Source organism: Mobula hypostoma, chromosome 25 (genome assembly GCF_963921235.1).
Source record: "Mobula hypostoma chromosome 25, sMobHyp1.1, whole genome shotgun sequence".
Taxonomy (NCBI): domain Eukaryota; kingdom Metazoa; phylum Chordata; class Chondrichthyes; order Myliobatiformes; family Myliobatidae; genus Mobula; species Mobula hypostoma.
Window position 1 is genome coordinate 511,309 of NC_086121.1, and position 23,594 is coordinate 534,902.

Here is a 23,594-nt window from a genome sequence, read left to right on the forward strand (position 1 = left end):
TTGGCAGGCCAGGCAGCATCTATGGAAAAGACTACAGTCGATGTTTCAGGCTGATACCCTTCCACAGGACAGAGCCTGTTGAGTTCCTCCAGCATTTTTGTGTGTGTTGCGTGGATTTCCAGCATCTGAAGATTTTCTCTTGTTTGTGATAGGAGCAGAATAAGGTCAATTGGCCAATGAGACTGCTCTGCCATATCATCATGACTGATCCTATTTTCTTCTCAGCCCCAATCTCCTACCTTCTCTCTGTATCCCCTCATGCCCTGGACAATCGAGAATCTATCAATCGCTGCATTAAATGTACATAAAGACATGGCCTCCACAGCTGCCTGTGGCAATGAATTCCACAGATTCACCACCCACTGGCTAAAGAAATTCTTCCTCATCTCCATTCTAAAAGGACACCCTTCTATTCTGAGGCTGTGTCCCCTGGTCTTAGACTCTCCCACCATAGGAAACATCCTCTCCACATCCACTCTATCATGGACTTTCACCATTCTCTGGGTTTCAATGAGATCACCCCTCATTCCAGTGAATACAGGCCCAGAGCCATCAGGTGCACTTCATATGACAAGCCATTCAATCTTCGAATCATTTTCATGCACCTCCTTTGAACCCTCTCTAGTTTTAGCACATCCTTTCTAAGATAAGAGGTCCAAACTTACTCACAGTACTCCGATGGAGGCGTCACCAGTGCTTTTTAAAGTTTCAGCATTATATCCTTGCTTTTATATTCTCATCCTCTTGAAATGAATGCTAACATTGCATTTGCCTTCCTCACAGCCTGCAAATTAACCTTTAAAGAATATTGCACAAGGACTCGCAACACACACAAAATGCTGGAGGAACTCTGCAGACCAGGCAGCATCTACAAAAAAGAGTACAGTCGATGTTTCAGGCTCACAAGTCCCTTTGCACCTGTTTTTTTGTATTTTCCCTCCATTTAGAAAATAGTCAACCTTTTCATTTTTTCTACCAAAGTGCATAGCCATACACTTCCCAACACTGTATTTCATCTGCCATTTCTTTGCCCCTTGTCCTAATCTGTCTAACTCCTTCTATAGCTCTGTACTTCCTCAAAACTACCTGTGCCTCCAACGATCTTTATATCATCTGCAAACTTTGCAACAAAGCCACCAGTTCCATCATCCAAATCATTGACATTTAATGTAAAAAGAATCGATCCCAACACAGAACCCACTGAAACACCACTAGTCAATGGCAGCCAGTCGGAAAAGGATCCCTGTATTCCCACTCTGTGCCTCCCACCAATCAGCCATGGCTTTATCCAGGCTAGTATCTTTCTTGTAATACCAAGGGCTCATAACATGTTAAGCAACCTCATGAGTGGCACCTTGTCAAAGGCCTTCTGAAAATCCAAGTATACAACATGAATTGATTCTCCTTTGTCTATCCTGCTTGTTATTTCTTCAAAGAATTCCAACAAGTTTTGTTAGGCAAGATTTTCCCTTGAGAAAACCATGCTGACAACAGCCTATTTTATCATATGGCTCCAAGTACCCTGAGACCTCATCCTTAATAAATGACTCCAACATTTTCCCAGCCTCTGAGTTCAGGCTAACTAGCCTACAGTTTCCTTTCTCTTGACTCTCTCCCTTCTTGAAGAGTGGAGTGACATTTGCAATTTTCCAGTCTTCCAGAGCCATTCCAGAATCTACTGATTCTTGAAAGATCATTACTAATGCCTCCACAATCTATTCAGCCACCTCTTTCAGAACTCTGGGGAGTCCATGCGACTTATCTACCTTCAGATCTTTCAGTTTCCCATAACATTCTCTTTAGTTATGGTAATTTTACATACATTATGCCCCCTGACACCCGGAACTTCCACCATACTGCTAGTGTCCACTATTTTATTGTCCCCCCACCACTACCACCCTCCCCGCCATTACTACCTCTCCAGCATCATTTTCCAGCAGTCTGATATCCACTCTCACCTTTCTTTTATACTTCATGTATCTGAAGAAACTTTTGATATACTCTTTAATATTATTGGCTAGCTTACTTTTATATTCCATCTTTACATAGAGAACATAGAACATAGAATAGTACAGCACAGTACAGGCCCTTCGGCCCACAATGTTGTGCTGACCCTCAATCCCTGCCTCCCATATAAGCGCCCACCTTAAATTCCTCCATATACCTGTCTGGTGGTCTCTTAAACTTCACTAGTGTATCTGCCTCCACCACTGACTCAGGCAGTGCATTCCACGCACCAACCACACTCTGACTAAAAAACCTTCCTCTAATATCCCCCTTGAACTTCCCACCCCTTACCTTAAAGCCATTTCCTCTTGTATTGAGCAGTGGTGCCCTGGGGAAGAGGCGCTGGCTATCCACTCTATCTATTCCTCTTATTATCTTGTACACCTCTATCATGTCTCCTCTCATCCTCCTTCTCTCCAAAGAGTAAAGCCCTAGCTCCCTTAATCTCTGATCATAATGCATACTCTCTAAACCAGGCAGCATCTGGTAAATCTCCTCTGTACCCTTTCCAATGCTTCCACATCCTTCCTATAGTGAGGTGACCAGAACTGGACACAGTACTCCAAGTGTGGCCTAACCAGAGTTTTATAGAGCTGCATCATTACATCGCGACTCTTAAACTCTATCCCTCGACTTATGAAAGCTAACACCCCATAAGCTTTCTTAACTACCCTATCCACCTGTGAGGCAACTTTCAGGGATCTGTGGACATGTACCCCCAGATCCCTCTGCTCCTCCACACTACCAAGTATCCTGCCATTTACTTTGTACTCTGCCTTGGAGTTTGTCCTTCCAAAGCGTACCACCTCACACTTCTCCAGGTTGAACTCCATCTGCCACTTCTCAGCCCACTTCTGCATCCTAACAATGTCTCTCTGCAATCTTTGACAATCCTCTACACTATCTACAACACCACCAACCTTTGTGCCATCTGCAAACTTGCCAACCCACCCTTCTACCCCCACACCCAGGTCGTTAATAAAAATCACAAAAAGTAGAGGTCCCAGAACAGATCCTTGTGGGACAGCACTAGTCACAATCCTCCAATCTGAATGTACTCCCTCCACCACGACCCTCTGCCTTCTGCAGGCAAGCCAATTCTGAATCCACCTGGCCAAACTTCCCTGGATCCCATGCCTTCTGACTTTCTGAATAAGCCTACCGTGTGGAACCTTGTCAAATGCTGTACCAAAATCCATATAGATCACATCCACTGCACTATTCTCATCTATATGTCTGGTCACCTCCTCAAAGAACTCTATCAGGCTTGTTAGACACAATCTGCCCTTCACAAAGCCATGCTGACTGTCCCTGATCAGATCATGATTCTCTAAATGCCCAGAGATCCTATATCTAAGAATCTTTTCTAACAGCTTTCCCACCACAGATGTAAGGCTCACTGGTCTATAATTACCCGGACTATCCCCGCTACCTTTTTTGAACAAGGGGACAACATTCACCTCCCTCCAATCCTCCGGTACCATTCCCGTGGACAATGAGGACATAAAGATCCTAGCCAGAGGCTCAAAAATCTCTTCCCTCGCCTCATGGAGCAGCCTGGGGAATATTCCGTCAGGACCCGGGGACTTATCCATCCTAATGTATTTTAACAACTCCAACACCTCCTCTCCCTTAATATCAACATGCTCCAGAACATCAACCTCACTCATATTGTCCTCACCATCATCAAGTTCCCTCTCATTGGTGAATACCGAAGGGAAGTATTCATTGAGGACCTCGCTCACTTCCACAGCCTCCAGGCACATCTTCCCACCTTTATCAGTCCTACCTTCACTCCTGTCATCCTTTTTTCTTCACATAATTGAAGAATGCCTTGGGGTTTTCCTTTACCCTACTCGCCAAGGTCTTCTCATGCCCCCAAAATGCTCTTCTCAGCCCCTTCCTAAGCTCCTTTCTTGCTTTCCTATATTCCTCAATAGACCCATCTGATCCCTGCTTCCTAAACCTCATGTATGCTGCCTTCTTCCACCTGACGAGATTTTCCACCTCACTTGTCACCCATGGTTCCTTCACCCTACCATTCTTTATCTTCCTCACTGGGACAAATTTATCCCTAACATCCTGCAAGAGATCTCTAAACATCGACCACATGTCCATAGTACATTTTCCTGCAAAAACATCATCCCAATTCACACCCGCAAGTTCTAGCCTTATAGCCTTATAATTTGCCCTTCCCCAATTAAAAATTTTCCTGTCCTCTCTGATTCTATCCTTTTCCATGATAATGCTAAAGGCCAGGGAGTGGTGGTCACTGTCCCCCAGATGCTCACCCACTGAGAGATCTGTGACCTGACCCGGTTCATTACCTAGTACTAGATCTAATATGGCATTCCCCCTAGTCGGCCTGTCCACATACTGTGACAGGAATCCATCCTGGACACACTTAACAAACTCTGCCCCATCTAAACCCTTGGAACTAATCAGGTGCCAATCAATATTAGGGAAGTTAAAGTCACCCATGATAACAACCCTGTTATTTTTGCACCTTTCCGAAATCTGCCTCCCAATCTGCTCCTCTGTATCTCTGCTGCTACCAGGGGGCCTATAGAATACTCCCAATAGAGTAACTGCTCCCTTCCTGTTCCTGACTTCCACCCATACTGACTCAAAAGAGGATCCTGCTACATTACCCACCCTTTCTGTAGCTGTAATAGTATTCCTGACCAGTAATGCCACCCCTCCTCCCCTTTTTCCGCCCTCTCTATCCCTTTTAAAGCACTGAAATCCAGGAATACTGAGAATCCATTCCTGCCCTGGTGCCAGCCAAGTCTCTGTAATGGCCACTACATCATAATTCCATGTATGTATCCAAGCTCTCAGTTCATCACCTTTGTTCCTGATGCTTCTTGCATTGAGGTACACACATTTCAGCCCTTCTACCTTACTGTCTTTACACCGTTTATTCTGCTTCTCTTTCCTCAAAGCCTCTCTGTATGTTAGATCTGGCTTTACTCCATGCACTTCCTTCACTGCTGTATCACTCTGGGTCCCATCCCCCTTGCAAATTAGTTTAAACCATCCCGAACCATGCCAGCGAACCTACCTGCAAGGATATTGCTCCCCCTCGAGTTCAGGTGCAACCCATCCAATCTGTACAGGTCCCACCTTCCCCAGATGAGATCCCAATGATCCAAAAATCCAAAACCCTGCTCCCTGCACCAACTCCTCAGCCACGCATTCAACTGCCATCTCCTCCAATTCTTACCTACTTAATGAATTTTTTTTTTGCCTTCTGTTGGTTTTTAAAAGCTTCCCAATCCTCTAACTTCCCACTAATCTTTGCTCTATTATACGCTCTCTCTTGGGTACCTACATGGACCGCGACTTCTGGCTGGTCACCCTCCCACTTAAGAGGACTTGATCTGAGATTTCCCAGACCTGGCACCCAGGAGGCAAGATACTATCCAGGAATCTCATTCTCGCCCACAGAATCTCCTGTCCATTCCCCAAACTAACGAATCCCCTATCACCGCAGCGTGCCACTTCTTCCCCCTTCCCATCTGAGTCACAGAGGCAGACTCAGTGCCAGATTCCCAACCACTGTGACTTTCCTCTGTTAGATCATCCCCTCCCCCAACAGATTCAAAGCGATATACCTGTAGTTGAGGGGGATGGCCACAGGGGTACTCTGCACTGGCTCCTTAACCACTTCCCCCTTCCTGATTGTCATCCAGTTTCCTGTGTCCTGCACTCTGGGTGTAACTACTTCGCCATATGTCCTGCCTATCACCCCTTCAGCCTCCTGAAGTGATCTGATTTCCTCCCACATTTCAACAACATGGGTGTAATTGAACAGTGAGGCCTGTTGGGCTGGAAAGGTCTATTACCGTGCTCTATCTCTGAATAATTTTTTTAAATTATTAAGCAGATTATTGTTCCTTACTTTTGTATTCAGTTGCCCTAACCATAAATGGCAGATTTCCAATTTACTCACAGTATCTACATTTTAGCCCTTTATTGAACGATGCACTAGGAGACCCAGGTAGCTCTACATCTCCAAACTCTGCAGTCTTTTACCATTTAAATAAAATGCTTCTTTATATTTCCTACTAACATTGACAGTTTCCTCATAGTAATACCTATATTAGATCTTTGCCCATTCCATTAACCTATCCATATCCTTTGGCACCCTCCTTTTACCCTATTCCTAATTTACTTTCCCACCTACCTTTGTGTCATCAGCAAATTTAGCAACCATACTTTTGGTGTCTTTATCCAAGACATCGACAAACAAAGGCGAAGACTGTTATCTAAACAGGGAACAAATTCAGAAATCAGAAATGCATAGGGGCTCGGGAGTCCTTGTGTAGGATTCCTTAAAGTTGATTTGCAGTTTGAGTCAGCAGTAAGGAAATCAAAATGTTAGCATTCATTTTGAGAGGACTAAAAATTCTAAATTCAAGATTCAAGACTGTTTATTGTTACTCTTCGGCACACAACTGTAAAAGAGAGTGAAATGATTGTTACTCTGAATACATTGTAGCATTATAAACACAATAATCATAATGAAAACAATAAAAGACACAATAAATATAAATAAATAAGATTATTTACATAGACTGCTTGTTTCTGTATAAAATGAGGCAAATATGAGGTAATGTTAGTGTTCATTTCAAGAAGACTTGAATATAAAAGTAAGGATGTAATACTGAGATTTTATAAGGCATTGGTCAGACTGCACTTGGAGTATTTGGGCCCTTATCTAAGGAAAAATGTGTTGTAATTGGAGAGGGCTGGGAGGTGATTCACGAGAATGATCCCAAGAATAAAAGAGTTAATGTATGAGGAGGGTTTGATGGCTCTGGGCCTCTACTCGCTGAAGTTTAGAGGAATGAGGGGGGTCTCAAATATTGAAAGGCCTAGACAGAGTGGATTTGGACAGGATGTTTCCTATAGTGGGAGAGTCTAGGACCAGAGGACACAACCTCAGAATAGAGGGACATCCATTTGGAACAGAGATGAGGAAGAATTTCTTTCGTCAGAGGGTCGTGACTGTGTGGAATTCATTGCTACAGCTTTGCAAGCCAAGTCATTGGAGTATATTTAAAGCAGATATTGATAGGTTGTTGATTAGTAAGGCCATCAATGGTTACAGGGAGAAGGCAGAAACATGGGGTTGAGAGGAATAATAAATCAGCCATGATGGAATGGTACAGTTGACTCGATGGGCCAAATACCCTAATTCTGCTCCGATGTCTTATGGTCTTAAGATTGTATGAATTGATATAACCTCTATGAAGTTGAGACTGTGGCACTGATCCAGGAGCCAGGTGTTGGACTATCTGTACATCCAAATAAATTTCATGTGCATTTACCAACACATCACCCTTCAAGAAGTCACCTGAAAATGTTATCTTTCTTGAAATGTTGTCTTAAAATATTATCATTTCTGAACTGCAGAAATGTAAGGTGGTCCTAACGTTTAAGCCAACACTATCAGACCTGCAGATCCAAGAGGAAGCTGTGCGAATGTTGTGTTGGGCAGAAGAAACCAAGAGGATCTTGGAGAAACAAGAGACAGAGAGCATTGCAAAATCAGAACAGGACACGTCAGTAAGAGCACTCAAGCAAATCGTTTCATTGCTACGTTTCACTAACTTTTTAAGTATTGACATTAGTAACAGCTGTTGGTGATCATCACAAAACTGCTCTGCATATTATTGTGTCATTCAAAGTCAGAGTAAATTTATTATCAAAGTACTATATATCACTAGTCACTACTCTAAGATTCATTTTCTTGCAGGCATTTGCAGGAAAATAAAGGAATATAATAGAATTTATGAAAAACTACACATAATGATTGACGCAAGCAACATGCAAAAGATGACAATTTGTGCAAACAAATAAATAGACAGCTATATAGATACTGAGAACATGAGTTGTAGAATCCTTGAAAGTGAGCCTGTACTTAGTGGAATCGGCTCAGTGTGGGGATGAATGAAATTATTCATGCTAGTTTAGGAGCCTGATGGTTGAAGAGTAATAAAACTGGAAAAGTTAAAAATGAGCTAAGAATTAAAGGGGAGATGATGGATACTAATACAGTTATACGGTTGAAAGTATCCTGACTGGTTGCATCATGGTCAGGTATAGCAATATGAACATGCAGGAACTCAATAACCTGCAGAGAGTAGAGGGCTCAGCCCAATATATTGTGGGTACACCACTCCCCCACTCTTTATTGTATCTAGAGGAGGTGCTATCTTGAGAAAGCAACCTCCACCATCAACGATGACCACCATCCGGGCCATGCCATCTTCTCACAGCTACCAATGGGCACAGAAGCCTGAAGTCCCATACCACCAGGTTCAGGGACTAGCTACTTCCCTCCAACTATTCGGTTCTTCAATCAACTGGCACAACCCTAATCACTGCCTCAGTATAGCAACTGTGTGACCATGGGACTTTGACTTTTCTTTGCTCTAATTGTGTTCTTTCTTATAAAAATGTGCATAATTTATGTTTTTCTTGTGAATGTTGTGTATTTGATTCTATTTGCTTGTGATACTGTTTTTCATCGCAGCTGTGTGCACATGTTCCTGTGCAGATTCAATAAATCCACTCAGAGTTTGAATTTGGATGAGTGACAGAAAATAGCCTGCAAGGTCGCTAAGGAATAAGGATGGGGATAAGACCGAGAACCTGGCTTTTATGCAGCAGTACCGTTTCCCGGTTGCTAGCAGCTGGAATTGATTGTGGTTGGGATGGCTTGGGTCCCCAATGATCCTACAGGCCCGTTTTACACACCTGTCCTTGTAAACGTCCTGAATCATGGGAAGTTGACAACTACAGGTGCGCTGGGCTGTCCGCACCACTCTCTGCAGAGTCTTGCAATTAAGGGAGGTACTGTTTCCATACAAGGCAGTGATGCAGCCAGTCAGGATGCTCTCAGTTGTGCTCCTGTAGAAAGTTCTTAGGACTTGGGGGCCCACACCAAACTTCCTCAACCATCTGAGGTGAAAGAGGCACTGTTGTGCCTTTTTCACCACACAGCTAGTGTGTACAGACCTCGTGAGGTCCACGGTGATGTGGATGCCAAGGAACTTGAAGCTGTTTACCCTCTCAACCCTGGATCCATTGATGTCAATAGGGGTTTGCCCATCTCCATTCCTCCTGTAGTCCACAACCAGACTAGAGCGAAACAAAAAGCGCTGGAGGAACTCAGCAGGTGAGGCTGCATTTGTGGAGGGGAATAAACAGTTGAAGCTCGACAATAGTGTTCCAGCAATAGATTAACAAGACTAGAAATGTTAGAGGGGATCAAGGTATCAGTGTGAGGAGCAGGGAGAGCAGAAGAATGTCTGGGTAAGGTGGGGAACTTATGGAAAGAAATGGAAATACTTCACTCACACATGAGAGACAGCCTGCAATTGATCAAGCCAATGTTGTTCATGGTCGGCCAATCCCTGTGGAGTATCACCACTGTTTGTGTGCTTTTGAAAGAGGAGAAGTTGCAGAAAAGAAAAATAAAGTGGTCAGAAAAAGGATTGAAAATATAAACAATAGTCTGAGCATTTGTTCCTTAATGCAAGGACCCCACCATCCAGGCCGAGCTCTCTTTAAGCTGCTGACATCAGGGAGAAGGTACAGAAGCCTCAGGACCCACACCACCAGGTTCAGGGTCCTGAGGCTCCTATACTTCTCAGCCATCAGGGTCTTGAACCAGAGCGGATAACTTAACTCAATCTCACTCACCCCAACACTGAACTGTTCCCACAACCTATGGACTCACGATCAAAAACTCCAACTCATGTTCTCAATTATTATTGCTTATTAATTTATTATTATTATTTGTTTCTTTGTATTTACTGTGAATGCCCACAAGAAAAAAATGCATCTCAGAGTTGTACGTGGTGACATATATATACTTTAATACCAAAATTACTTTGAATTTTAAAGTTGCAGTTTCAGTAATTCTAATCAGTTTGATCACCAGTTATTCACTCAGTGAAAGATGCATGAGTCAGGGGAAATTACTGGTGTAAACCTGTGTCCTTGTTTTTTTTTTCCCACAGAACAAAAAGAATCCACAATCAAAACAATCAAAACAAAAGGATTTAAGGGAACACAGTCCAGGTTCTCCTAGACCACCAATCAAGGAGACCAACACTCCATTCAAGCCTTCTGATCCAACAGACATTGCTGTAGAGTAAGTAAAATCATTTGTCATATGGCACTAGGTTGTGAAATGACAGGTCATTATGAAGATTACCGCCTGGCATTGTGATTTACCTGTAGTTGGGAATTTAGGTGTGCGTTGGTCATACCATTCTACTTACCAATGGAGATTAACGGGTGTTTGTCCCTAAACTGCCAGTTTGCAACTCCAATTCTTGTTGGAACCTGGCATGGAGCCTTGGCTGTAGAAGCCCAGGTTGGGAATTCAGGTACGCATTTGTCATGACATTCTGCTTACCAACAGAAACTAATGGGCAGTTGACTCTAAACTGTCTGTTTGCATCATTGTTGGAACCTGCAGTTATTCATCTCACCCAATAACTCCTCATTTGGAAAATAAAAGATTTCTGGATCACTGGGATCTCTTCTGGGGAAGGTGTGACCTGTACAAAAGGGATGGGTTATACCTGAACCCGAGGGGAATCAATATTCTTGCCGACAGGTTTGCTAAATTGGCGGGAGGATGGGAACCGGAGTGATAAGGCTGAAGAATGGGCAGTTGATGTACAACTAGAAGCAGTGCGGTAAGGCTGTCGGGAAGGACAGGCAGGTGATAGGGCAGATGATAGTGGAATGAGTTGCAGTGTACATGGGGACAAAAGCAAAAAGGGTGATAAATACAGGACAAAAGGTGTTATGTTTGAATGCACACTGTATATGGAATAAGGTAGATGAACTTGTAGCACAGTTACAGATTGGCATGTATGACGCTGTGGGTATCACTGAATTGTGGCTAAAAGAGGATTATAGCTGAGAGCTTAACATCCAAGGATACACTTTGAATTGAATGGACAGGGAAGTAGGCAGAAGGAGTGGTATGGTTCTACTGGTAAAAACTGAAGTCAAATCATTAGAAAGAGGTGACATAGGGGATTGGAAGATGTAGAATCATTGTGAGTAGAGTTAAGAAACTGCAAGGGTAAAAAGACTCTGTTGGGAATCATCTACAGGCCTCCCAACAATAACCAAGATGTGAGCTACAAATTACAATGGGAGATAGAAAACGCTTGTGGTTTTGGGGTACTTGGAGGCACATGGTAAAATGGGCTGTAGAGCATTGGTTCCTTAAGGGAAGATCTTGACTGACAAATCTGTTGGAATTCTTTGAGAAACTAACAAGCATGATAGACAAAGGAGAATTGGTGGATGTTGTGTACTTGGATTTTCAGAAGGCCTTTGACAATGTACCATATATAAAGCTGCTTAACAAGTTAAGACTCCATGGTATTAAAAGGAAGGATGCTAGGATCAATAGCGCATTGGCTGATTGGCAGGAGAAAAAGAAAGGGAGCCTTTTCTAACTGGCTGCCAGTGACTAGTGGTGTTCTGCAGGGGTTGGTGTAGGGACTACTTTTTGTGTTGCAGGTCAATGATTTGGGTAACAGAATTGATGGCTTTGTGGTGATGATATGAAGATAGGTTGAGGCTTAGGTAGTGTTGAGGAAACAGGGAAGCTGCAGAAAGCTTGGAAAGATTAGGAGAATGGGCAAGGAAGTGGCAAATGGAATACAGTGTTGGAAAATGTATGATCATGCACTATTCTAGACAGAATAAAAGTGTAGACTGTTTTCTACACAGGAGAAATTTCAAAAACCTAAGATGCAAAAGGACTTGGGCGTCCTTGTACAGGATTCCTAAAAGATTAATTTGCAGATTGAGTTGGTGGTGAGGAAGACAAATGTAATGTTGGCATTCATTTTGAGGGGACTAGAATATAAAAGCAAGGATGTAATGCTGAGGCTTATAAGGCACTGGTGAGGCCTCACTTTGAGTATTGTGTGCAGTTTTGGGCCCATTATTTCAGAAAGGATGTGCTGACATTAGAGAGGGTTCAGAGAAGGTTTACGAAAACGATTCCGGAAATGAAAGACTTATCATATGAGGAGTGATTTATGGCTCTAGAGATTCACTCACTGGAATTTAGAAGAATGGTGGGGGGGGGGAATCTCATTGAAACCTATCGAATATTGGAAAGTCTCGATAGAGTGAATGTGGAGAGGATGTTTCCTGTGATAGAGGAGTCTGGGACCAGAGAACACAGCCTCAGAATAGAGGGACAATCATTTAGAAAGGAGCTGAGTTGGAAATTCTTAAGCCAGAAGGTGGTGAATCTGTGGAATTCATTGCCACAGTTGGCTGTGGAGGTCAGGTCATCAGGTATATTTAAGCGGTAGGGTGATAGGTTCTTGATTAGACAGAGGATGAAAGTTTACAGAAGACAGAAAAATGAGATTGAGAGGGAAAATAGATCAGCCATGATGAAATAGCAGAGTAGACTTGATGGGCCAAATGGCCTACTACCGCTCCTATCTCTTATTGTCTAAGACTTATCATTTTCTTCTTCTTCGCCTTCCATGAATATATTAGCTGCATGGGACATGAAGATGGCAGACGCTCTTAGGCTCAAACTCCAAGCAGTAGTCTTGGCCACATTCAGCTCAAAGATTAAAGATCAGAGTTCCTGAGAGCTGAGAGAAAGTAAGGGAGGAACACCGACCTGTGGGTGCTAGTCGGATACACTGTGTATGCCCTGCAGCATATTGGTCAGTGTTGCAGCTGGACTGTCCTGGCCACAGCTTGGAATCAGCTCCAGTTCCCAGCACGGTCAATGTGCACAAGACATAGGAACAGAATTAGGTCTAATGCCCCATCAAGTTTGCTCTGGCATTCTATCAAGGCTGATTTATTATCCCTCTCAATCCCTCTCAAGGGAAAAAAGATTATGAGAGAAAGCTGGCAGGGAACATAAAAACTGACTGTAAAAGCTTTTATAGATATGTGAAAAGAAAAAGATTGGTTAAGACAAATGTAGGTCCCTTACAGTCAGAAACAGGTGAATTGATCATGGGGAATAAGGCCATGGCAAACCAATTGAATAACTACTTTGGTTCTGTCTTCACTAAGGAGGACATAAATAATCTTCTGGAAATAGTAGGGGACCAAGGGTCTGGTGAGATGGAGGAACTGAGGGAAATATATGTCAGTAGGGAAGTGGTGTTAGGTAAATTGAAGGGATTAAAGGCAGATAAATCCCCAGGGCCAGATGGTCTGCATCCCAGAGTGCTTAAGGAAGTAGCCCAAGAAATGGTGGATGCATTAGTGATAATTTTTCAAAACTCTTTAGATTCTGGATTAGTTCCTGAGGATTGGAGGGTGGCTAATGTAACCCCGCTTTTTAAAAAAGGAGGGAGAGAGAAACCGGGGAATTATAAACCAGTAAGCCTGACATCAGTGGTGGGGAAAATACTACAGTCAGTTATCAAAGATGTGATAACAGCACATTTGGAAAGCGGTGAAATCATCGGACAACGTCAGCATGGATTTGTGAAAGGAAAATCATGTCTAACGAATCTCTTAGAATTTTTTGAGGATGTAACTAGTAGAGTGGATAGGGGAGAACCAGTGGATGTGATATATTTGGATTTTCAAAAGGCTTTTGACAAGGTCCCACACAGGAGATTAGGGTGCAAACTTAAAGCACACGGTATTGGGGGTATGGTATTGATATGGATAGAGAATTGGTTGGCAGACAGGAAGCAAAGAGTGGGAATAAACGGGACCTTTTCAGAATGGCAGGCAGTGACTAGTGGGGTACCGCAAGGCTCAGTGCTGGGACTCCAGTTGTTTACAATATATATTAATGACTTAGACGAGGGAATTAATTGCAGCATCTCCAAGTTTGCGGATGACACGAAGCTGGGCGGCAGTGTTAGCTGTGAGGAAGATGCTAAGAGGATGCAGGGTGACTTGGATAGGTTAGGTGAGTGGGCAAATTCATGGCAGATGCAATTTAATGTGGATAAATGTGAGGTTATCCACTTTGGTGGCAAAAACAGGAAAACAGATTATTATCTGAATGGTGGCCAATTAGGAAAAGGGGAGGTGCAACGAGACCTGGGTGTCATTATACACCAGTCATTGAAAGTGGGCATGCAGGTACAGCAGGCAGTGAAAAAGGCGAATGGTGTGCTGGCATTCATAGCAAGAGGATTCGAGTACAGGAGCAGGGAGGTACTACTGCAGTTGTACAAGGCCTTGGTGAGACCACACCTGGAGTATTGTGTGCAGTTTTGGTCCCCTAATCTGAGGAAAGACATCCTTGCCATAGAGGGGGTACAAAGAAGGTTCACCAGATTGATTCCTGGGATGGCAGGACTTTCATATGATGAATGACTGAATCAACTAGGCTTATACTCTCTGGAATTTAGAAGATTGAGGGGGGATCTTAATGAAATGTATAAAATTCTAAAGGGATTGGACATGATAAATGCAGGAAGATTGTTCCCGATGTTGGGGAAGTCCAGAACGAGGGGTCACAGTTTAAGAATAAAGGGGAAGCCTTTTAGGACCGAGATGAGGAAACACTTCTTCACACAGAGAGTGGTGAATCTGTGGAATTCTCTGCCGCAGGAAACAGTTGAGGCCAGTTCATTGGCTATATTTAAGAGGGAGTTAGATATGGCCCTTGTGGCTAAAGGGATCGGGGGTATGGAGAGAGGGCAGGTACAGGGTTCTGAGTTGGATGATCAGCCATGATCATACTGAATGGCGGTGCAGGCTCGAAGAGCCGAATGGCCTACTCCTGCACCTATTTTCCATGTTTCTATGTTTCTATCCCATTCTCCTGCCTTCTCACAGTAACCTTTAAAATCCTAACTAATCAGTAACTAATCAACTTCCTCTTAAAATATACCTAATGACTGGGCCTTCACAGCCATCTGCGGCAATGAGTTCCACAGATTCACCACCCTCTGGCAGTAGAAGTTTCTCCTCATCTCTGCACTAAGTGGATGTCCCTCTATTCTGGGCTGTGCCCTCAGGTCCTAGACTCCCCCACTATAGGAAACATTTTCTCCACATCAACTCTGTCTAGGTCTTTCAATATTTGATAGGTTTCAATGTGATAGAAACATAGAAAACTTACAGCACAATACAGACCCACAATGTTGTGCCGAACATGTACTGAGTTTAGAAATTACCTAGGGTTACCCATAGCCCTCTATTTTTCTAAGCTCCACGTACCTATCCAGGAGTCTCTTAAAAGACCCTATCGTATCCGCCTCCACCACCGTTGCCGGCAGCCCATTCCACACACTCACCACTTTCTGTGTAAAGAAACTTACCCCTGATATTCCCTCTGTACCTACTTCCAGGCACCTTAAAACTGTGCCCTCTTATGTTAGCCATTTCAGCCCTGGGAATAAGCCTCTGACTATCCACACGATCAATGCCTCTCATCATCTTATACACCTCTATCAGGTCACCTCTCATCCTCCGTCACTCCAAGGAGAAAAGGCCAAGTTCACTCAACCTATTCTTATAAGGTATGCTCCCCAATCCAGGCAACATCCTTGTAAATCTCCTCTGCACCCTTTCTATAGTTTCCACATCCTTCCTGTAGTGAGGTGACCAGAACTGAATGATCTCCCCTGATTCTTTAAAATTCCAGCAGTACAGGCCCAAAGTCAGCAAATACTTCTCATACATTAAACCTTGTATTCCCAAAGTCATTTTCATGAACTTCCTCTGCACCCTCTCCAATGTCAGCACATCTTTTCTTAGGTAAGGCACCCAAAACGGCGCACAATACTCCAAGTGGGATCTGACCAAAACCTTATAAATGTCGAGGTTATGAGTAAGCCACACTACTGGTTTTGTCCACCAAATCCAAACCCATGGCATGCTCTTTCTCACCTGATCAACATTACTGTTTTAGTTTGTATTCATCTTAAACTTTCAAATCATTATACCAACTTTAATGATTAGCACAATGTTTAACAGCTCCAAGAACCTGGGTTCAATTCCCACCGCTGCCTGTTGGAAGTTTGTACTTTTTTCCCCTTGACCACGTGGGTTTGCTCCAGGTTCTTTGGCTTCCTCCCGGTTCTGAGGCTGAGTACAGGGCTATGGTAGGAAACTTTGTCACACGGTGTGAGCAAAATTATCTGCAACTTAATGTGAAAAAGACTAAGGAGCTGGTGGTAGACCTGAGGAGAGCTAAGGTACCGGTGACCCCTGTTTCCATCCAGGGGGTCAGTGTGGACATGGTGGAGGATTACAAATACCTGAGGATACGAATTGACAATAAACTGGACTGGTCAAAGAACACTGAGGCTGTCTACAAGAAGGGTCAGAGCCGTCTCTATTTCCTGAGGAGACTGAGGTCCTTTAACATCTGCCGGACGATGCTGAGGATGTTCTACGAGTCTGTGGTGGCCAGTGCGATCATGTTTGCTGTTGTGTACTGGGGCAGCAGGCTGAGGGTAGCAGACACCAACAGAATCAACAAACTCATCCGTAAGGCCAGTGATGTTGTGGGGATGAAACTGGACTCTCTCACGGTGATGTCTGAAAAGAGGATGCTGTCCAAGTTGCATGCCATCTTGGACAATGTCTCCCATCCACCACATAATGTACTGGTTGGGCACAGGAGTACATTCAGCCAGAGACTTATTCCACCGAGATGCAACACAGAGCATCATAGGAAGTCATTCCTACCTGTGGCCATCAAACTTTACAACTCCTCCCTTGGAGGGTCAGACACCCTGAGCCAATAGGCTGGTCCTGGACTTATTTCCTGGCATAATTTACATATTACTATTTAATTATTTATGGTTTTATTACTATTTAATTATTTATGGTGCAACTGTAATGAAAGCCAATTTCCCCCGGAATCAATAAAGTATGACTACTACTACTACAACAACATTCCAAAGGTGTACGGGTTAGGGGTTAGGGTTAGGGTTAGGGTTAGGGTTAGGGTTAGGGCTAGGGTTAGGGTTAGGGTTAGGGCTAGGGTTAGGGAGTTGTGGGCTAGGGTTAGGGTTAGGGTTAGTAAGTTGTAGGCATTAGGGTTAGGGTTAGTAAGTTGTAGGCATTAGGGTTAGGGTTAGGGTTAGGGTTAGTAAGTTGTAGGCATTAGGGTTAGGGTTAGGGTTAGGGTTAGTAAGTTGTGGGCATGCCTTGTTGGCACGAGAAGCATGACAACACCTGCGGCTGACCCCACCGCAACCTCGGACTGTGTTGGTCGTTGATGCAAATGACATATTTCACTGTATGTTTCAATGTACATATTACAAATAAAATTAATCTTTATCTATTTTTGTAAACAACTTCTACAATAAATATGCTGTTTGTTCAAAGTAAAGGTACAACCAGTAACCACATGGGCAACATTTATAATTAAAACTTTAATAAGACAGCAAAGATGATATCAGTATTTTTAACCGCAAACAAGAGGAATTCTGCAGATGCTGGAAATTCAAGCAACACACATCAAAGTTGCTGGTGAACGCAGCAGGCCAGGCAGCATCTCTAGGAACAGGTACAGTCGACGTTTCAGGCCGAGACCCTTCGTGTCCTGACAAAGTGTCTCGGCCTGAAATGTTGACTGTACCTCTTCCTAGAGATGCTGCCTGGCCTGCTGCGTTCACTAGCAACTTTAATGTGTGTTGCTATCAGTATTTTTAATCAACTTTATGCGCAGTCTATTCTATAGTTTGACTTGAATTATAGAATTTAAAATGTGTTGCTTGCAAATGGTGTGGTGAACCAGATGTACTTTATGACATGTGCCACCTTTCACAGCCCTTCATTTAGTGTTATTTTTATTCAGAGGAACAGCACAGAACAGGCCCTTCCGCCTCTTCGAGCTGCACTGCCCAACAACCCACTAATTTAACCTGAGCCTAATCACAGGACAATTTACAATGACTAGTCAACCTGCTGACTGATACATCTTTGGACTGTGGGTGAAAACGGGAGTACCTGGAGGAAACACTCCAGGTCATGGGGAGGACGGACAAACTTACAGACAACAACGGAGTTGAACTCTGAACTCCGATACCCTGAGCTTCAATCGTGTCACATTGACCACTATGCTACAGTGGTTATACTACAAGATTCAGAAGTTAAACATACTTTAAAAATGTCCTGTCCTTTTTCAGTTCAGAGGATTACAATGCCGCTCTTGCTTCTTTGCTGAGGAATTTCAAAGAAGAATTCCATAGATTTGTCATTCCCTGTTTTATTATGCACGGAGATACAACAAGCCATAAAAAGGAAGGTTACCCTCCTTACAGGTAACATAACAATAATAGCACTGCTGTTGTATTAAACTGTCTTTCTTTAACCTTTTCAATACTGAATTGTATTCATTTGTCTTGCAATCCATCTTCCATCCTCTATTCTGGCATCTTCCCCTTCTTTCTCAGTCCTGAAGAAAGGTTTTGGCCCGAAACGTTGACTGTTCATTGCCACAGTTGCTGCCTGACCTGCTGAGTTCCTCCAGCATTTCATGCATGTGATTTGTATTAAAGTTAATTTTTGTACCAATATCAATTAACCACATGAACACGAGCGTAATAGATGATTAGGCTTTTTTATGTGTAATTGTATCATATCAGCAACTATGAAGATATAACTTTTTGCAAATTAAAGTGAAATTATTTACCATCAATTACTTAAAATTTTCAAGAATAATGTTTATTTATATACATAATGATGATACCATCTAGTGGTAGCTAGAAGTGTAAAAAACATACACTCAATGGCCACTTTATTAGGTTTCCAGTTCAAGATGGTGCTCGTAAAGCACAGTGATGATTTGCTGACAGCAAGCACATCTTTTAACTATTTAATTAATCACACTTTTTCTCAAAAATGATCACTGCAATTAATAATCTGTAGCTTCCTTTCGGAATCAAGCTTTTGAACTGCCTGTACAACCTGGCATTTTTGCAATGTGAACAGAAATCACAAAGGTGCAGGATGGTGACCGGGTGGCATATACAGTCCGAATCAAAATGGTGGAGCCCTGGCTCCAGCATGCTGAATGAGCCAAATTTTGACTACTGGAGCAGACATGGAGGTGATTTGAAGCAGCAGAACTAATGTGAGGCGGAGTGGAGGCTGTGGGGCACAAGCCTGAGAGTGAGGAACAAGCTGAGGGTTGACCCATTTAAGGTGCCGAGCCAGATCTAGGCAACAGGTTCCAGGCCCAAGAGCGTATCAAAGTGGCAAGGCCTGGGACCGAGAGCGAGGAATGACCAGGCCAGGTTGAAAGAGTCAGGGTGTCATGGCCGGAGGCTAGGGATGAGCGAGTGTTCAGCGCGCTATTCCTCAATGTTAGCTCATCTCTGCACTGAACTGAGGTGGTGTCCTGCATCTAGCAGACTCCTAGATCAACTGTGAGTAGCTTCGTGGTAGTGGACTCACTTTCATGGACATCAGTTCTGAATGTTAGTTGCTTATTTTTATTGTTTGCACAATTGGCTTTTTTCCTGCAAATTGGGTGTCTGACAGTCTGCTTTTTAATGGGTTCTATTTGGTTTCTTTGCTTTGTGATTGTCTGTACGGGGACAAATCTCAAGGGTTATATAGTATGCATACATTAATAATAAAGGTACTTTGAATTTTGAACATTACTTCTGTACATTACTAATCAGTCAATCATGTGGCAGCAATTCAATGCATAAAATCATGCAGACACAGTCAAGAGATTCAGTTGTTGTTCAAACCAAACATCAGAATAAAGAAGAAATGTGATCTAATTGACTTTGACCATGGAATGATTGTTGGTGCCAGAAAGGGTGGTTTGAGTATCACAAAAACTACTGATCTCCTGGGAATTCCATGCACAACAGTCTCTAGAACTTACAGAGAATGGTGTAAAAAACAAAAAACATCCAGTGAGTAGCAGGTCTGTGGAAAAGAATGCCTTGTTAATGAGAGAGGACAGAGGAGAAAAGTTAAAGGGCAAAAGTTTAGGGATAACATGAGGGGGAACTTCTTTACTCAGAGAGTGGTAGCTGTGTGGAACGAGCTTCCAGCAGAAGTGGTTCAGGCAGGTTCGATGTTGTCGTTTAAAGTTAAATTGGATAGATATATGGACAGGAAAGGAATGGAGGGTTATGGGCTGAGTGCAGGTCAGTGGGACTAGGTGAGAGTAAGAGTTCGGCATGGACTACAAGGGCCAAGATGGCCTGTTTCCGTGCTGTAATTGTTATATGGTTATATGAGAATGGCCAGAATTGTTCAAGCTGACAGGAGGGTGACAGTAACTCAAATAACCACACGTTACAACAGTGGTGTGCAGAATAGCATCTCTGAATGCACAACATGTTGAACTTTGAAGTGGATGGGCTACAGTAGCAAAGACCACACTGGATTCCATTCCTGTCCTTAGTAATGTGGCCACTGTGTGTATATTAAAATAGTGTTTTGAAGAATCCATAGGATATCAAGGATCAACATTATTTGGATTACATGGATTAGAAATTTGTTGTGGTGTATTGGTCAGGGCTCGACATCCAACAAAAATAATGTTCAACAATTATAAAGAATAAAGATTTATATAAAAAATAAAGTTAAAGGTTAATGTATAGATATGGAATAAAATGTGCTTAAATATATAAATACCAGCATGTATTTTATAATGTAAACACCATTACAAAAAGTGGTTTAAAGTGGTTTAAAGTGTTTACAGTGCAGTGGTGGGAGGGGGGAATATTAGAGAGAGGAGTGGCGAATCTAAGTAGAATAGTTGATCAGATTAACTGCCTGGGGGAAGAAACTTTTAAGATGGCATGAAGTTTTAAGTTTTAATAGCCCTATAGCACTTTCCGGAAGTTAGCTTTTGGAAAAGGTAGATAGTGTCCATAGTGACTTTTCCTGTCTGCATTTTTGTCTTGGACACATTACAAGTCCTGTAGTGATGGTAGATTGTACCCAATGAACATTGTAAGATAGTTTTATGTTTAGGAACAATACTTCAGAGGTTTCTACAACAGATGAAATTTTGGATGTTGGTTTGTTTATTTATTTTATTGAGATACAGTGTGGAACAGGCCTTCCAGCCCTTCGAGCCACACTTCCAGGCAACTCCCAATTTAACCCTAGTACAATCTCAAAACAATTTACAATGACCATTTTACCTACCGACCAGTACATCCTTGGGGTGTGGGAGGAAACTGGAGCACCCAGAGGAAACCCACAGAGTCGTAGGGAGAACATGCAGATAGACAGTAGCAGTAATTGAACCTGGGTTACTGAGACTCTAAAGCATTGCGCTAACCACTATGCTAACAATTTATCCTTTGCTTTTTCATGATTATATAGCAAAGAGTTCTTCTTAACTTAGCAGTCACAAGTGTCAATCAGGAGCGGTGCCTACCATTGTCAAGGATTCCCCCCCTCCCCCACTTCCATCCCACAGTCTCTTGGAATTCCTACCATCAGGCAGGAGGTACCATAGCATTAGGATAAGAACTGCTAGAATGAGAAACAGCTTCTTCCCCTTGGCCGAGAGGCCTCTGAACTCCCTGCCACCACCCAGGTTTCATCACACAAGAAGTGCCAGTAGCACTATAATGTTTACTCTCTAACTTGTGTCATAAGTGCAACTTATTATCTGTTAATTTATTTGTGGTAACATTACTTTATGTGTTGTCTGTGAGTTATATGTACTGTGTTGTCCACCTTGGTCTGGAGGAACATTGTTTTGTTTAGCGGAATACATGTGTGCAGTTGAATGACAATAAATTTGCACTTAAGTAACTGTTAATATCTTGTGCATTGTAGCATTCACAACACCCTGTATCTAGAGGTTAATTGCCCTACAGTTGTCCCACCACTCGTACTTGTTCCATGTAACAAGCGGAACATTGTAGACTTTGGAGAAAATGCAAAAGGTAATGAAATATTTTATACACTCAATTACAATTAATCCAGTGTACAATTTGTTTGTTGGATCTTAATCATTTTTTCTAATTATCAGAAGCATATAAATTATTTCCTGTAGTAGGGGAGTCTAAGACCAAAGGGCACAACTTCAGAATAGAGAGACGTCCCTTTAGGTGAAAGATGAGGAAAAATTTCTTTAGCCAGAGGATGATGAATCTGCGGAATTCATTTCCACTGACAGCTGTCATTGGATCTGTTTAAAGTGGAGGAAGATAGGTTCTTGATTAGTAAGGGTATTAATGATCACAGAGAGAAGACGGGAGAATAGTGTTGAGAAGGATAATAAATCAGGCATAATGGAATGGCAGAGCAAACTCAATGGGCTGAATGGCATAATTCTGTTCCCGTGGTCTTAACTGAGTTGTCCAGATTAACTAGATAAACTGTTAAGTATTAGATATCTGCTCTAGGATCCTGGAATCTTCTGATAATGAATACAACTGTTCACAGACAAGTTGGAGACATCAAAGTTCAAAGTAAATTTATTATCAAAGTATATATATGTTACCACTTACAACCATGAAATTCATTTTTCATAAGACCTTAAGACATAGGAGCAGAATTAGGCCATTCAGTCCATCGAGTCTACTCTGCCATTCCATCATGGCTGATCCCAGATCCCACTCAACCCCATACACCTGCCTTCTCACCATATCCTTTGATGCCCTGTCTGATCATTAAACTTTCAACTTCTGCTTTAAATATACCCACGGACTTGGCCTCCACTGCACTCTGTTGCAAAGCATTCCACAGATTCACCACTCTCTAGCTAAAAAAATTCTTCCTTACCTCCATTCTAAAAGGTCACCCCTCAATTTTGAGGCTGTGCCCTCTAGTTCTCTGGATTCTGTCCAAATACAAAACATCCTTTCTGAGATATGGGTCCAAAACCATTGACAATACTCCAAGTGCAGCCTGACTAGTGTCTTATAAAGGCTCAGCATTATCTCCTTGCTTTTATATTCTATTCCCCTTGAAATAAATGGCAACATTGCATTTGCCTTCTTTACCACAGACTCAATCCATAAATTAACCTACTGAGAGTATTACACGAAGACTCCTACGTCCCTTTGCAGCTTGGATGTTTGAACTTTCTCCCCATTTAGATAATAGTCCTCACTATTGTTCCTTTGACCAAAATGCATTATCATACATTTCCTAACACTATATTTCATCTGTCACTTTTTTGCCCATTCTTCCAATTTGTCTGTGTTCTGCTGCAATTGCACTGCTTCCTCAGCACTATCTACCCCTCCATCTATCTTCATATCATCTGCAAACTTTATCAATTCTATTATCCAAATCATTGATAAACAATGTGCAAAGCTGCGGTCCCAATACTGACCCACAAGTCACTGGCTGCCAACCAGAAAATGCCCCCTTTATTCCCACTCACTGCCTCTAGGCCATTCCTCTATCCATGCCAATATCTTTCCTGTAACACTATAGGATTTTATCTTGTTAAGCAGCCTCAAGTGTGTGCACCTTATTAAATGCATCTGAAAATCCAAGTAAATGACATCCTTTGCCTCTCCTTTGTCCACCCTGCTTGTTACTTCCTCAAAGAACTCTAACAGATTTGTCAGACAAGATTTCCCTTCAAATCATGCTGACTTTGACTTATTTTATCATTAGTCTCCAAGTAT

At 42.6% G+C, this 23,594-nt stretch overlaps 1 protein-coding gene across 1 annotated transcript in view; it reads left to right on the forward strand.

Moving 5' to 3' along the window:
• cfap74 (cilia and flagella associated protein 74) overlaps positions 1 to 23,594 on the forward strand; it is a 355,344-nt gene that overhangs the window by 286,820 nt on the left and 44,930 nt on the right. The window contains exons 28-31 of the mRNA XM_063032843.1: positions 7,429 to 7,581; positions 10,044 to 10,177; positions 18,153 to 18,287; positions 21,787 to 21,896. Coding sequence (XP_062888913.1) covers positions 7,429 to 7,581; positions 10,044 to 10,177; positions 18,153 to 18,287; positions 21,787 to 21,896 — 532 coding nt within the window. The remainder of the gene's footprint in view (positions 1 to 7,428; positions 7,582 to 10,043; positions 10,178 to 18,152; positions 18,288 to 21,786; positions 21,897 to 23,594) is intronic.